Consider the following 16,660-nt stretch of genomic DNA (forward strand, 5'->3'; position numbering starts at 1 on the left):
TCCTTACATTTATAGGTATCCTGAGAATTTGCCTATTATACTGCATATAAAATTCAACTTCATTTTAAAGAAATTGCTACTCAGGATAACCAAAATATGGTTATTTGGCAAGATGCAATGTAGGCTCTGCTTGTTTGTGAAGTAACACCTGACTACCCACACAAGAAACAGTCCCGAATTATTAATTTGCTTTATGTTTCAGAATGACTTTTTCAAATATCCAAAAACAAGCTGCTGACATATTAGGAAAACTCTAGAAAGTGCAGAGTCCTACTTGAAAGCAAAACCAAAACAAAAGGACAGTCTAATTTCAAAATGTCTTTATTAAACAACAGGTTGTTGTTCATTCCTCTTTGCCCTCTTCCTCACTGGTTTTCAGGACACAGTTCACCTGATCCTGCCAATTAAAGGAAATGATTACTCCAACGTAAGAGTCAGTTCTCAAGTTGTCAAATATTTAAAAGCACCAACCAATTAATAAACTTCCTAACAGCAAAGTAACATTAATCAAGAAATGTGGTATTTATAGTATTTAATCATTTTTACATAACTAAAGGTTAGGCAGCAGAGATGATTTTAATACCAGACTTCTTGTTACCCAGCTACTTTGTTAAAATTTTACTTTCATTTTCTACAAGAACTTTTAGTAACTATCAGACTCTTACAAGGCGTATCTCTAACATTCAAGGCACTCCATTAACTGGCACCCTCTCTCCCCCTAGGCATAAAATATAGCCCTCAATTCTGTTTTTGTTTAAATTTTGAACTGATTATGACAGCCTCTTAAACCGAGTGACAGCTATGTACAAATGCAGTTTCTATAAGATGAGGGGACTGTAAGTTTCTGTGTATAGGCCACCTTTTAATAAAATAGCTTTACTGGGACACAGCCATGTCCATTTGTTTACACAATGTCTATGACTGCTTTTCCAGCTGAAACAGCAGAGTTAAGTTGCCCTTTAAAATTGCAAACCCTTCTAAATCATCATCTATATTATTTTGTTTTCCATCCATTTTCAATTATAGGAGACTCTACCATTTAACTATTTGGGTGAAAAATTAAGACTTCAAATTTTCTGAACCTTCCTCTGTATGGTCCTATGGACAGAGGTGAATGTGTGTGTGTGTGTATGTGTGTATATATATATATATATGTATGTATTTTTATTTAAAACTTTTATTTAAAGTCTCTGTTTTTCTAAGGCTTCAAGCAAAACCAACATACAAGGCCTACCACACTTCAGAAGGCTGTAAAAATAATTAAGTATCTAAGTATGTGCTTTAAGAACAACGTATTTCCTACAAGGAAGTGTTAATGTAGATGAAACTAAGATGAGATAGCCACACAATTAGTTACTTTTACACCACCCAAGAGTCCTTCTGAAGGCAGTTTACAGAGTCCAAGAACCACTTAACTTACCTAGACACTTCATCAGTCTAACAAGTTGTGGCTTGCTTTCTTGATCAGCTCATGCTGTGTGATGTCTTGAGACTATCTTACCCACCTACCATTAAAAATATCCTTGTTAAAATAATTCTCAGCAAACATTTTTATTAATTTTTAATGTGTACGTTTAGTTCCAATATCAACAACAGGTATGTATTTTGTCATAAGTTCAGACTTCAATCAATGGGTTTTTGGGTTTTTGCTATGCTACTGTTTAGGAAAGACCTGGCCCACACCAAGGTTTTATTCTTCTAAACTTTCTTCAAATGTATAGCTGATTCCTGAACAACACAGTGGGTAGGAGCACCAATCCCTTGAGTTAAAAATCCACACGTAACTTTACAGTTGGTCCTCCATACTCGTGGATTCAACCAATCTCAGATCATGCATTACTGTAATACATTATTTACTGAACATAAGTGGACCCTTGAAAGCTCAAACCCACGTTGTTCAAGGGTCAATTGTACTTATGGAATTTTCCCTTCTACCAATGACTAGTTGTTTCTCGCAATTTACTCATCACGTAAAAAGGAATCTCAAGGGGATTTTGAATTGGTACAATCCTTTAATTTTAAATGTAGGGGGTGGGTATAGCTCAAGTGTTAGAGCACATGCTTAGCATGTACCAGGTCCTGGGTTCAATCCCCAGTATCTCCTCTAAACATAAATACATAAATAAACCTAATTACCTACCCAAAAATAAAAAAAATAAAATTTAATTGTAATTGCCCAAAGTTAAACTACATTTTTAAAACATGACTTAGAAGATTCAATTTTTTGTGTACTCAGTTTCAGCATGGGTAGGAATTAAGGGTAGGAATTAAGACTGAAGAGTCATTTCAAAATAGCAATTTGAATTTAGAGTACTGAAAATACAGCATTTCTCCACTAATTCAAGCCTTCTTTTCTGATCTTCTATGAATTGTTTTTCTCTACATCTCTCCATCTTTTAATAGTATTGTTTGATTTTTAAAAAATATTCCCAACCTTTTCTCTTTCCAACCATACACCCATATGCACATAATACATTCAAAAAACAAAAATATAGTGGTATTATCTTAGAAGGGGTGAACATCTTAGAAATCAAATACTTTCTGCCCCACATAGCTAAATCAAATTATTTAACCATTAAAATCAAACCCAAAATCTTCTACAAGTTAAGACCTCCAAAGAAACTTACTTCAAGTGAATGAACACTCCAGGATCAGCCAACATCAATCATTCTTACCTAAAGAATAATAAGAAAAAGTTAATATAAAAGACAAGGGTATAAAGATTTGAAAATGCTAGTTAACTTCAAAATTTAAAGAGTAAAATTCCAGAGACAAAGATTGGGGGCAAGTTACAGCATAAAAAAATAGGAAGAAACTTCATGGGGCGGGAAAAAATCTAAAATCATTCGTAAGATAGTAGCAGACACCTGAATTAGAATGAAAACTGTATCTTCTTTAAAATACAAAAGCCTAACTGCTATTTCCACCAGTCTGAGCACAATGAAGTTTGACTGCAACCCAAAATATACTATCCCTTATGTGAAGGTATGTGACAACGTTAACCTTACCAAATGAGTTTTAACATCAGCTCTTTTCATGTAAAAGCACATACCCTGATCCCCACCCAGTATGTCTTCCATTCTCACGTGGACTATCCACCTTCATCAGGAGTCCTCCAAGAGTGCCCTCCCCATTCCATAGTACACAATGTAGTTGTTTTCCTGCAATCCTATATATTTGCCTCTTTCTTTCCCCTTAAGTCCTGAGTTTTACGTTGGGGCAGGGAAGCTATGCCTTATCGGGACAGCAAGGAACCTGAGTTTTTCTGAGGGAGAAGAGACATCACTATAGAAGACTTCACTCTGTATGCCTGGCAGGGCCACAATGCACAAAAACCAGAAAGATCAGCCTTAATTCAAGTCCCAGGTTTTTCTTCCTTCCTGAGTATCAGTGACTGCCAAGGGTGTATGAAATAGTTCCCTGTTGCACATGTACCATCCATAAGGGATACTATATCGTTTTGCATTCTTCCTCCATTCTCCAGATTATCCTATCCTGCATCCAGCCCCCTAGTCACCCTCCAAATAAAATCTTTTCAGTACTGGTGTTCAAAAGCAACATTAATGTTTCATGGTTTACCAACAACTGTGACATTTCCACAGTTGAGTCTTAAAAATTGCCAATCATTATCTAGCAGCAATGACAGATGATTAGGAACGGCCAAATCCTCTGAATTCTTTCCCTAATAGGCAGCCATTTGAGAACTGCACTAGCTGACAGAGCACAGAAACATCAGCTAAAGCCAAAACCAAATAAAGGCCCAGAACAAACATCCTGGCTCTCTAAAACCTGTCCAAAATCATTAAGGGAAAGGCAGTAAATGCAGGACTGTGGATCATGTCACTGCAGCTGACAATGATTAACAATAGGAGACATGCAACCCCCATTAAGGTTTAAAGTCCAAAACTAGTCACACGCATATCTTTATTGGGGAAAAGTGAGGCTATTATGCATTCTTTGTTGGTTTTGCAACCTTATGTGAAGAGCACCCATTGCATTTCTTTCATCTTTCATAAAGCACCGGCAACTGTTCCAAGGGCCTAACAGTACGAAAATGCATTCTGGCATCACACCTCTGAACTTCAGACCATTCTCATTAAAAATAATAATTTGGGTTTGTAACAAGAAAAGATTATGAAATACAATGCGAGCACCTCAGTATATAGAGTTATTACTGAAACCCATTTATCCCCAGCTTTTTGACTCAGTGTTTTTAAGAGACCCTCTGCACTAAGATTCACAAATTATAGCTACATACAAATCAAAACTATTAAGAATTGACTTAAGTCACAGGTTTCTCATCGAAAGTGCAAAAGCCTATCCATCTTGAAATAAGCAGAATGAAGCAAAATTTAACCCCCCACCCCAAAGATGTTCCTTAAGTCCATATGTTGTAACAAGTACATTCTCTCAAAACTGTTATTGACTGTTAAGAAATAAACCTGAGCTTTTATTTCTAAACAATCACTGAACCACGGCAGCCAGTGATGGCCACAGATTTAATGCATTATGCCCCAGGAAAACCCCATCAGGGTTGTATGCCAATTTAGTGACCCTCTTTGTCTCTACTACTGAGCATTACGTTTGATCTGCATTGTATTAAAATAGAGAGCTAAACTAGTCACCATTTGCGCTTTCATCTAGCAGGAGAATCAAGTCATTTGGTTGAATGGACTACAATTAAAAGTACAAATTTGTCCCCACCTTGTGAATTGCTTGCCAAGAGCAAGCCATTTTTCTTGATACAAGGAAAGAAAATTCTCATAGTCGTGTATTCACCAACATTTATGCAAAGTAAACCAACCTTTCCAGTTACAGAACAGAAAACATTATACATGAAAGCTGTTTCTCATGCATGCTAGCTAAAAACCAGTTCATAGACCAAAGTTCAGTTGAATTGAGGTCTGGAACAACAGTTGATGCAAAGCTTAAGTCCTAAGCAACAAAGGAAGGTGCTTTTGAAAACGTATTGTTTTGGTGATTAAAACATTTTGGATTGTAACATCACGTCCCTAAAGCTAAGGGAACCAAATTCAAAAAGCTACTCTGAACATTTGCAATTATCCTACAGAATACGACGAAGTCTTATGATTGGGAAATGATTCCCAACATGTATTCAATAGTGAAGTCAACATGCTATATCGCTCTTCCCCAGGTTTAGAGTACAGACATGTTTAGACAAATCACAGAACTTTGAACTATACATGTTAGCGTCCCACCTATGCCCAAGTTAGTAACGAGTGTTCCCATGGAGCCCATTTTTTAAAATTTTAAATCACACTGAAAAAAAAAAAAAAAAACTGTACTTTTAGTCTTAATTCACTCAACCTGCACAGTAATTACCAAGATTACACTCTGAAATTACTGATATTGCTGACCTATGGGCAGGTCAGTTTGCTGCAACAGAGACTAATTATCACATGCTATACAGTCTGTGTCAAGATGCTAAAAGCACTCTACTTCCCAAGTATGGTATGGTTCCCTCTCCCCCACACCACTGATGTGTTCCATGTTATCTTCAGTTACAATGCAACTAAAGAAAACCACACAACTCAATCAGACATACCAAATAATCAAGTTTGCACTTTTTATCTGAGAACTGCAACAGCACTGAATTCTGCCTGACAAGATTACAGCTCTAAACCCAAACCCACGCAGTTTTGATATAAGCTAGCTTTATCATACAAGTGTTAGGTGCTGCACTGTAATTTCATTGTCAGAAGTATGATGTCAGAATGCCCACGGAATAAAAGTACATAGCAAGTCACCAAGTTAGATTATATTGCTTGTTACCTACCTGTATGCAGTCGGCAATGAGAATCTTGGAGCAAGCAGGAATACTACATCCGGGTCCTAATGTCCATTGCCATTTGCGGTACTACGTTCCTCACAGTTACGCACTGCAGAAATGCTGGCTAAATGCAGTTATGTAGCAGGCCACTACTTTAATAGTGCACAATTGCAGTCCAAGAACACCAGAAAATATTCCGCCACAGCTTAGTGGCTTGCCCAAGAAAAGCCAAGTATCTAAATTTTTATCTGCCATAATATGCCACTTATAAAAATTGCACAGGCGTAACATTACAATTTCCCAAATTATTACCTGTTTATATTAGTGGTATAATACATCTAAAGAGAGTGGTGGGGTTTATATATAGCACTTCTAAGTTTAATTAGTGTTCTAAGCAAAGAGAATATGGTTTCACTAAACGTGAGCCAATGGGTTAAGCTTCTAAAATACCTATTAAATACACTGGGAACTCTTAGAGAACGCAGTTTAGAAATAAGTAGTTCAAAAACAATCAGTGTTCCTCTTAAAACAAAATTATTATAAGAGAAAGTGGAGAAGAGGAAATGGGGGCAGGTGGTTTCTCTAAGTGAGAAAAATTGCTACAATACTTCAAAAGTACTATCTACCCTTTCCCACCCAAGTTTCATATCAGCTTTTTGGAAACTACTTTTTAAGATGATTTAAATTCACATTAGGCTAAGAACTATCATATACATCATTGCAAGACTTGTTGAAAGTCTATTTGAGTAGCGTACGACCCTTGGTACACTGCTGTTTCAAGTGATGAAAGTCAAAACTTAGTTGAAACTAAGCAACATTATTTGCTAAACAACAGTTTAGCGATTCTACACAGTAAAGCTATCAAAACCACAACTTTCAGGAGATTATCCTTTAGCATCCTTCACCACTCTTCAAAGGTACAGTACTACCAAAAGTTTATTTTAGGGGTCTGTGCCAGCATCCCTTATAAAGAAAGGCATGTAATCTGAAAAATAAACTGAAACATTAATTTTACAGGCAGATTTTTCCCACTTCCCCACCAGCCCCCGCCCACACACATTCAAGTTCACCCTTTGTGGGTGTCCCATGAACACCCCTTATTTTCTTATCATTAGTGGAGTCCCTACCATACAATTCAATCAAATTGTAATGGACTCCGTTCAAATCAAGACCCTTGTTTCCGGTACTGAAAATCTCATACATTATCACCAATTAATGACTTGAGACAAAACTTCCTCATTGATATAATTATGGTAGAGCTACCCATTTCCAAGTGTCTTGATGAATAGAACAGTGAACATTTTCTAATGAGATTCTCTCCCTTAATTAGCACACCATGTACCCGTCAGTCACACAAGCAGAATTTAGTGGCATGCCTTCATATTCCACTAGTGTTTTACTTTTAGTATTATCAGGTTTCCTATGCAAAGTGCTCAGTTGATTCAACAATAGGTTTCCCCTTGTACTCAGGCACAATACTAAACCTTCAGCATTTTAACAAAGATTTGATTTAGAACTTTGCTTTTGCCAATTAACACCAACAGAGGTGAAAAAGAGAAAGACATATTCCGTAATAAGAGCTCTATAATGTACAAATTTGAATGGAAACGTAACTAAGAACAAAGCCAAACCATTCAATTACTTTACCTACTTCTTTTAGAAAGTTATTCCTCTGCTAATATACACTGGGAAAGCAGGTTCCCACAGTACCAATAGACAACAGTAATGATCTACTTTAATATTAAGTCAAAATGTCTCTCATTCTAATGGAAGGAGATTCAATGAAGTTGACGATAAACTGACAACACCATCGAAACACTCCAAAGCTTTATGGTGGAAGGAAGGTATATTTGTACTGTGTAGCATGAGCAACTCTCTCCAGATTTAGTGCTACATCAGAAGAAAACTATGGAAAAGCAGATTTCACAGTAAGAATGGTTGTCTGCAACCCTACTTGTTATTAAGTCACCACCAGCTCTTAGAAAAGAGAATAAGTTTTTTTTTATAGTCCTACAGATTTTGCCCAAAAGTAGCACAAGGAGATGTAAAAGTTACAGAGTACAAATGTATATACAGCTAAACCTACTTTATGGATACTACACTTCTTTCCAGTTGAATTTTTCAGACTAAACCCCATCTTTAAAGATCACTTGAAGTAATACATGAAAAGATTTCATGTTTAACAATCTTTAATTCAAATATGAAGTTCAATACAAGCCATTTGTAGGGCTTGGGACTTGTTCCTTAAAAAACAAGAATGGAGGAATGCAACAAAATGATCTTTCCACTTTTTCTTCAGAAACTCTCAAGGAAAGAATAGATCATAGGGCCATAAAAGATCCATTCAGTCATTCCCACTTTCTCCCCCTATCAATAATCTTACACCCATTCCATAATCTTAATACACATTCCTGAATGAAGATTTACAGTTCAGCTTTGCTTACATAGCCATTTAAAAATACTTAGCACCAGCTTGCTTCCTATAATGCCAAACAAATCAAATCATGAAACTGCTTCAATATGCATTTCTTCTTTTTAAAACAAGGGGATACTTAAATGTAGAAAGCAATACTTAGCCTACAAATACATTTCCCAGAAATGGCATATGCCATTCAAAGGCCTAGACACTCTCATGCTTTCAAAGTGGAATACCTAGCCTAATGTGCATAGAAGCATGAATGGCAAAGTTGAAGATCAATATCGTAACTATTTTTTCTATTTATTTGAAGCACAGTAAAAAAAAAAAAGGTACACTTTGGAAATTCAGTGGCACAAGATACACTGCCGTAACTCGAGGGACATTATACAGTTTAAAAAAAAAGGAAAAAAGGGGGGAAAAAATCCTGTTTCAAACACTGCATTACATAATTTTACCTGCCCAAACAGACCATTTACAAATATTAGGTCAATAAACTGCTAACATCCATAAAAAGGTAGCTTTCTTACTAAAATGCAAGAATTTAAAAGATTGGTATCTAAACAAGAGAAGACAAAAACAAACTGGAATGAAAGCCTAAATATCACATCTAAAATCGGGGTTTTTTGTTTGGGCCTTCATACTCTTCTCTCCCTCTACCATATCCTGCTGGAGTTCCAGGCCCCATTCCTCTAGGACCCTGTCCACCCACAGGTCCCGCACCTCCCTGCCCAAAGCGCTCAGTACGCTATTGGAACAGTAATTAACAGTTCATTATATGTAGTTGATGTCCATGTGTGTTAAGTAAATATTTTAGAAGGTTCCGTAGTCAACGTTCGTCGATACAATCACCAATGAGTCGATCCACAGGTACCGGGAACATAGAAAGGAAAAAAGGGTAATTTGAAAATTAGTTTACGATAATACATGCCTTGTGGTATGTTCCCACTTGAGCCATTCTCATACACCTGTTTCAAAGAATAGATCTTCCCTGTAGTGCTAAAAAATTTAAGAATTAGTACAGATGTGAAAACCCATTCCAAAATGAGTTTTAAGAAATTTCACATCAGATTAACCCACTGAAAAGCTTGCAAACCTCTCACTTTCAAAGTCTGAACAGGAAATTTAATTTCCAAGTAAGCCTAACAAGCCCAATCAGACAGATTCAATTCACTCAATGAAGTGACAAAGACCTACTCACCAGTTAGTGGTATGTGCTGCATAAGAAACCTTGTGCTTTTCAAGATCTTAAGACACATCTGCTAAGTTGCAGAAATCTTAAAAGGTACAAAGTTTTAATAAAATGCTACCAGACTACAAAAGGAAAAAGCATAAAAGACTAATAGATTTAGTCACTTAACCGGCACAGTAGCTGATCGATTTTAAAAAGTGTTGCCATATTCTCACAGGTATTTCACCTTCAGAGCCATCACTATATAACCAGAGACAATCATGTTCACAGTACTGTTCTCTATTGTTGCAAATTGACTGAATATACAGCCCAGCCTCATGACAGCCCAACTTTTCCCCTTAGGTCTGTGTAAAGTCCACTGATAGTTATGATTCCGTGTTTAGGTTGTCTCCCAAACAGCATTAACACAAAGCTTAAGTGTCTGCAATAAAGCAGGACCTCATTATTTCAACTTGCTTTAAGTACTTCTAGAAACCTATGTTTCCAAACAGAACATCCCTACAGATATGCAAGCACAGCAGCCAGAAGTACCTTTCAAGTTCCATTTAAAATAGACCAAGTTACTCAGAGTACTGTCCCCACCCAAAAACCAAATAACACCAACCCCCTCCCCACACTAAAATGGAGTCAGGGTTTAACTGTTCTTATAAATAATTTCAACATGCTTCCTACAGGGCTAGCTGAGAAGACTGAATGTCAGTCCTTCAAAGTATTTTTCAAAATCCCCGGAAGTTTAGGTTTTGAGCACATTGTGCTGTATGTTGTATCTCAAAAAAGTAAAAAGGAAATCTGGAGGTTTTACAATTATGTTACTACAGTATCTTAGAACCCAGGAGCTCCCTGTTACATGGACTACAGAACCTGTAATTGTGGGAACATCACGTCAAATTAAGAGTTACAAATTTGATACATACCTACACCAGCCTCTTAGGAAGCATATAAACCAAAATGTTACCCACATTATGTTTTAAAATGCAATTTGAAGAAAGCCAAACAGCACATTTAACCCAACCAGCTATTCATGATTCTAGTTCTCAAAAAGCCTTATGCAGATATTGAATAGATGAAGCCCCATACTAATTCCTTATGTTCCTACTTGTAAAATGAAATCTAGTGAGCTACACATGCTGCAGCTTCCCTCCTTTGCCAAAAGCCTGTAAATGAACTGATCAAGTTCATTTGTGAAAGTGCACTTTTCTCCAAACCCACCTCTAAAGTCAATATTCAGTTTTTCTAAGTATTGTAAAGCCCTAACACAGCCACTCAGACCAAGTCATTTGGTTGTTCTAAAGCAACCTGACAGGCTACCTATACAGCTAAAATATGACATCAAGAGGGTACAGATCAAATGCACACAACTAGTATGCTTAAAATTATCAAAGATTTTTGCTACACTGTAGCAAAATAGACATGTCAGTTTATTTTAGAAGGTGTACCTATAGACAGACCCAACAGGTGGGAAACGACGAGTCCGAAGACTAAACAATTCCTTTTTCATGGGTAGAAGTCACACCAAATATAGGTCAAAGTCCTACACATTGCTGAAACATGCCTAAAGCTACAAACAAATCTGATTCAGTTATGGCAAATACCAGCTTAATGAATGACAGTTTGCCATCTGGTTACTCATTTGGATGTAGAATAATCAGGTCCATCATCTAACATTTAGAATTTGGATTTGCCATGAGCTACAGTGCAGAAGTACACAAGCAATGATGGAAAGCACCTAGTCTACTTATTGCCAAAGATTAACTCCAACACACTAACAGCATTGACTTTTTGTTGGCAACCTTAACTGTTTAGGTTACCACACTGAGTTCTTCTATGTTGCCAAAGTATTCCTCAGTATTACGATTTACATGACAGGGGAACTAAAAGAGGTCCAGTCACCTACTTAAAAAAGAAAACAAAAACAAAAAAACACACACGCAAGTTGTGAAAATGAGAATTTCCTTTTGAACTACGTCCCACAGGATACATTACCATGTCGCTTCCCATCATGGAACCACTCATAGTTGCTGGTGGAACTCCAGGATTAGCTTCATAACCTATGCCACCACCACCACCTAGAGGTGGAAATTTCTGGCCTCCTGAACCATAGGGATCTAGGAAATAAAAATTCTGGTTACAACTTAACCAGAATACTGCTCTCCAATGGTATTACTAATTTAATTCTCATTCTTACCTCCCATGTTCATTGCTCCTCCACCACCCATTCTCATGTCTCTTTCTCTCTGAAAGAAAAAAAAATCCCTTTCATATACCTGCACTATACCAAGCATTCTTGAGAATACAAAGAAATTTCCAAAACTGCTTTCAACTTAAAGAAAAAAAAAATTAAGGCAATTTTAAAAATCAATATTCTAAAACCAGTTATTGAGACTCCATTATCAAAAGACCTATAAAGCTTCTCCCCAACCAATGAAATACTTTGGCAAACACAAGAAGGTAAAACTCAAGGTATACCAATCATAATACACTTCTATTAAAAACAAAAACTGACAGAACGACCGTTATGTGAAAAGCTATATTTAAATGAATAAAATTTCATCCTAGGTATCTACAAATCTTGTAGAAAACTGCAATTACACTGCAATAGAAGTTTACTTACTGGATCCATGTAGCCCATCCGGCTGTAACTTTCCTCTCTTTGGCGTCTCATTTGTTCTTCCATCTCACGTTGACGAATCATCATCTCTTCTTCCCTCCTACGTCGTTCCTCCTCCTGCCTGGAAATATTCAAGCATAAAAACCCAAGTGTTTGTTATCCACATTTCAAAAATACAACTTGAGGAAAACTAGTAGTTTAAGAGAGTTACAAAGTCTAAGTTGGAGTAAATACACACAAAGGCTGTAACAGTGACTCTAGAAAAATAGTTCTATAGATATCTCAGCCTTATTAATTTAGGTACATTTAATTCAAGAGCAAAGGCTTAATTTAAAAAAATTTTACCTCAATTGCATTTCTTTACGTTTCTGCATTTCTTGATTGTGAAGTTCTTCCATGCGTCTTAATTCTTCCTGGCGTCTCATCAGATCTGAACATTGGAAAATTGTTAGATTCCTATTAATGAAATTCCAATAACTTCAAAGAGCAACTGGTAACAGCAAAATTCAGACAGGGTCTTCTACCTTGACGCAAAAGATTTGCCTGATGTTCGTGATAGGCATCTTCCATTTCACTTTCCAATTTGTCTTTTGCATCTTTCATGTTTTTTTCAACTTGTTCCCGTTGCTGTTTTTCCATTTCATCCAGGGACTTCCACCGCTGAGAATATTCATACTCAAATGTGCCATGCTGGGCAAACCGAGGAGGGGTTTCTCTCTCCCTGACAATATTTAAACATGAACCAGTTTATGGATGTACACAAGAAATACTTTGATTTCACTGGTATTTTCACTGGCCTGTCACTTGTAAGAAATATGTAAAGGCAAAGACCACCATGGGTCTTAAAGATGTCTTTACAGCAAAAACAATACATACTGCAAAATGATACAGTAACATGGACACTGGAGATTAAAAAAAAAACCTTCACTTCCTAAATCCATTTCCCTAGCCAAATTCTAAATCAGAGTATTTTTCCCATCCTTAAAAAGCATATCTATTTCAAAGAATTTTGTATATTTTTAGCAAAATTGAAAAATTACTCTAAGTTCTCAATTACATTTAAATTAAGAAAAACTTTCTAAGAGTTTAATTGATCTTACTTTTGATACATTGGATTCTTCTGTGCAAGTTTTTCAGGAAGACCATCTTCGTCATCTAACTGTTCAAGGGGTTCCACAATGACCGGACGAGGTGTTCTACCAACAAAAATAGATCCTTCTTAATTTTGTTCGTCTTACTACAACTTCATATAAGTTAATAAATAAAAAGTATTAGAATAAACGTAAGAACTTACGTTGTCAGTAAGAAAACACCTTCACTGCATCTTTCAAATGCTTTTCTTGCTGCTGGTTTAGAAGCAAATTCAACAATGCCTTTCCCTGTAGATCTTCCACGATCATCCACAATAACAACAGCCCTTTCAATAGGACCAAACTGGCTAAAAGCTTCTTCCAACAGCTCATTAGAAACATAAGGTGAAAGATTTCGAACTGAAAGGGCAGCAGCGTGTGTGGCAAATCGAACCCGAAGCTGTCTACCTCTCATGGGTGTATCATCAAGTTCAGCTTTAGCAATTTCAGCCAATGCTCTAGATTCCTGAAAGCATCAAGACACACACTTCCGTTAATGACCTCAAAACTGACTAATGCCCACGCTACCTTATAAGCCTGACTCCCCATCCTGTTCTTCTGCCAGCTCAGTTCAACTATCTGCAGAGGTAGCCCTCCCTGACACCATTCAGAGGTAGGTAAATACCTTACCCACTCACTCCCCTCAGTGACACCAACAATTTATGCACTACACAGCAGTTGCATCTTTTCTCTAAGAACGGTGAAAAACTAATTCATTCTTGGTAGCTTAAAAAACCAGTATGTTTGTAGTAGGAGAAAAAAAAACCCTTTTAATTCCACCAAAAAGCAAAAAGCAAAAAAAAAAAAAAAAAAAAAAAAAAACCAAACTCACAAGCTTAATAAATCCGAATCCTTTGCCTTTGTTGATAAAAACTTCTCCTGGTTCACCATATTTAGCAAATAATCTTTTGAATTCATCTTCCGTGATATCAGCAGGTAGATTCCCAACAAACAACCGACAACGCTGTGTGTAAGTTTTCTCTCCAGGCCTCCTCAAGAGAGACAAGTTGGCTTTAAACCCCTAATGAAAAAGGAAGGCAATTTTCATACACCAGTGACCTCTGCAAGTAGAAAAACCAAATAATAATTTTCGCTTTTCCCAAACTAGATTTTACCAATCGGGTTGCTCGTCTGTTCCGTTTAAAGTCAAAAATACTATTTACGGGATTTCCAACGTAATCAACAGTCCTAACAGCCTAAATCATCCACAACACTGACACAAATCTCTACTGGGTAGGCTCTATCATAAGGAACCTCGCCAGCCGTATATACTCAGGGTCCCCGACAAAATCGAAATCACAGGGGACAAAGTTAAAAACGCTGTTCCGCTATTAAATGAAAAGAAAATGACCAAGATTCCGTTGTCTGCGACAAGACTTGCACCTGCGCATTTAAGGCCGGAACCCCCCCGATCTATTCGATCCCGCATTTCCCGCTCTACGCTGCTCTGGTTCCCAGGATCCGCTAGCTTTAGCAAAGCCCATTGCAGCTTCTCCGCGCCGCCCTCCGCCGCCTCCGCAGAGAGGCCAATTCCGCTGCGGGCTAGCGGACCCACGCCGTCCGCCCCTCGCCCGGTGAGCCAGCCCCGCCCCCGCCGCCTCGCGCGCAGGCGCCCTTTCCGGTCTCCGACAAAATGGAGGGCGGGGAGGGGAAAGCGGAGGGGGCCGCCGCCATCTTAGGAGAGCCGACGCGTAGCTCAGGGAAACACTCACCTCGGAGTCTGAGATCTTCTCCTCGCTGCGGCCGCCGGGCCCGCCGGGCGGGGGCCCTTGGTGGTGCTGCTGGTGGTAGGGCGGGTGGTGCTGCCGGCCCCCACGGGGTTCCCCGCCGCCTCGGTGCGGCGGCTTGGGGTGGCCGCCGGGAGTGCTTAGGCCCGGACCGCCGCCGGGCTTCGGCCCACCTGGCATTTTGCCGCCTTTGGGGCCGCCGGGTCCCGGGCCCTGCTTAGGCCCGGGCCCTGGGACCCCGGCGGGTGGAGGCGGCGGGCCCCCAGCCTGAGGGGGGGTGGTGGGGACCCCGCTGCTCGGCGGCGCGGGCGGGGGCGCCCCGGGGGGCGCCGAGGTGACAGCAGGTGGCGGGGTCGGGGTGGGGCCGGGCCCCGTCGGGGCCCCAGAGGTCGGCGGGGTGGCAGGCGGCGCCGAGCCGGAGGCCGGGGGAGCGCTGCCTACTCCGGGAGCCGGGCCAGGTCCCTGAGGAACGACGGGCTTGGATGAGTCCTGTGGCGGCGGCGGCGGCTGCTGGTGCGGCGGCTGCTGGTGCGGCGGCTGTTGGTGCGGCGGCTGGTGAGGCGGCGGCTGGTGAGGCGGCGGCTGAAGCGGCGGCGGCTGCTGGGGTGGTGGCTGCTGCGGCGGTGGCTGCTGCTGTTGCTGGTGCGGAGGCGGTGGCGGGATCGGGGGCTTGGGACCACCCTGGCCCGGGCCGGGCCCCATGGGTCCGCGGTTCTGATTGAGGCCCATGCCGGGCGGCGGGGAGCGGAAGTCGTGGAGGCCGCCGCGGCCGCCGCCCCCTCCGCGCCGGTGGAAGCCGCCACCGCCACCGCCCCGGTTTCGGAACCGATCCCGAGACATGTCTGTGACCAAGGGGCGGTTGAGGCAGAAGCGGAGAAGACGCTCAGGAAACGTGGAGGCCACCTTGCTTTGCCCAAGATGGCGGATGACACAGGCGGCGCGCCGCCTTTGTCCTCTTCTTATATAGGCCGGCTGCCATGGCCCCGCCTACTTCTCGATTGGTAGTTCCAATAGCCAATTGCAAGTACGGTACTTGATGACTCTAAGTTACGAAGCGTTAATCTTTCCTATTGGCTCCCGGATGAGAGGCGGGAGGCATGGAGTAGTTGAAGTTTCCAGTTGGCCAATGAGCGGAAAAGGAGTTGGCTATAGGCCACTGTGATTTGCTGGGAGCTATTTGAATGGGTTAGCCGTGAGCAATTCTCCCGTGAAAGCAGAGAACCAGGACCCTATCAGGGAGAGATGTTGGAGGGCCCTTTTCTTTCTTGATTGTCGCTAGGAGCAGCCTGTTGGAATCTTTCCCTAGAAAGAACATTCTCCGGTTAAGTGCATGCTATCTATTATACCTTGTGCTGGGCCAATGAAGTTAGAGAAATGAAATCTTACCTATTTCACACACACAATCTTACTGATTTTATTTTGAAACCTCATTGCAGTACTGGTTTGTTCTAGCAGTATAAATGTCGCAGTAGGCTTAAGCGAATGCCCTCTGTTCAAAAAGAAAGGCCTTGATTGTGTGTGTGTATACAGACTAATAATTTACCTACACAAATCACAGGAGGAATATAGCATTTTTCTTAATTCTACTACCATAAAACACTTTATGAACAGATTAAGATACTTTAAAATTACAATATTAAAATATCGATATGGAATCAACCAATGGGCAGCATCCTTTTTACTTCAAAATCTCCGACTACTTTGAAGTGAACGAGCCATTTCCCTTAATACCTCTCCTAGTTACTGTCATCTGTGGACCTTTGGGTGGATCGTTCCTCCCTCAATATTAGCTCATG

At 40.0% G+C, this 16,660-nt stretch overlaps 1 protein-coding gene across 2 annotated transcripts; it reads right to left on the reverse strand.

Annotated features, from left to right (window-relative positions):
• Positions 1–303: 303 nt before the first annotated feature.
• On the reverse strand, positions 304–15,816 carry SFPQ (splicing factor proline and glutamine rich). 2 transcript variants are annotated; one of them, XR_004325500.1, is made up of 12 exons: positions 14,850–15,816; positions 13,970–14,158; positions 13,302–13,603; positions 13,108–13,203; positions 12,532–12,728; positions 12,353–12,437; positions 12,011–12,128; positions 11,585–11,633; positions 11,383–11,504; positions 2,628–2,675; positions 1,421–1,505; positions 304–397 (listed from the first exon to the last, which is right to left on the reverse strand). XR_004325500.1 is itself a non-coding variant. In XM_032495900.1 (10 exons), the coding sequence occupies exons 1-10, from the start codon at positions 15,702–15,704 to the stop codon at positions 8,818–8,820; spliced, it is 2,151 nt and encodes a 716-aa protein (XP_032351791.1). In that variant the 5' UTR covers positions 15,705–15,816; the 3' UTR covers positions 7,963–8,817. The 2 variants fall into 2 exon arrangements, 1 of the variants encoding a protein (XP_032351791.1); XM_032495900.1 differs by lacking the exons at positions 304–397; positions 1,421–1,505; positions 2,628–2,675 and adding an exon at positions 7,963–8,955.
• Between the last annotated feature and the right edge of the window lie 844 nt (positions 15,817–16,660).

The sequence above is a fragment of the Camelus ferus genome, chromosome 13 (genome assembly GCF_009834535.1).
Source record: "Camelus ferus isolate YT-003-E chromosome 13, BCGSAC_Cfer_1.0, whole genome shotgun sequence".
Taxonomy (NCBI): Eukaryota; Metazoa; Chordata; class Mammalia; order Artiodactyla; family Camelidae; genus Camelus; species Camelus ferus.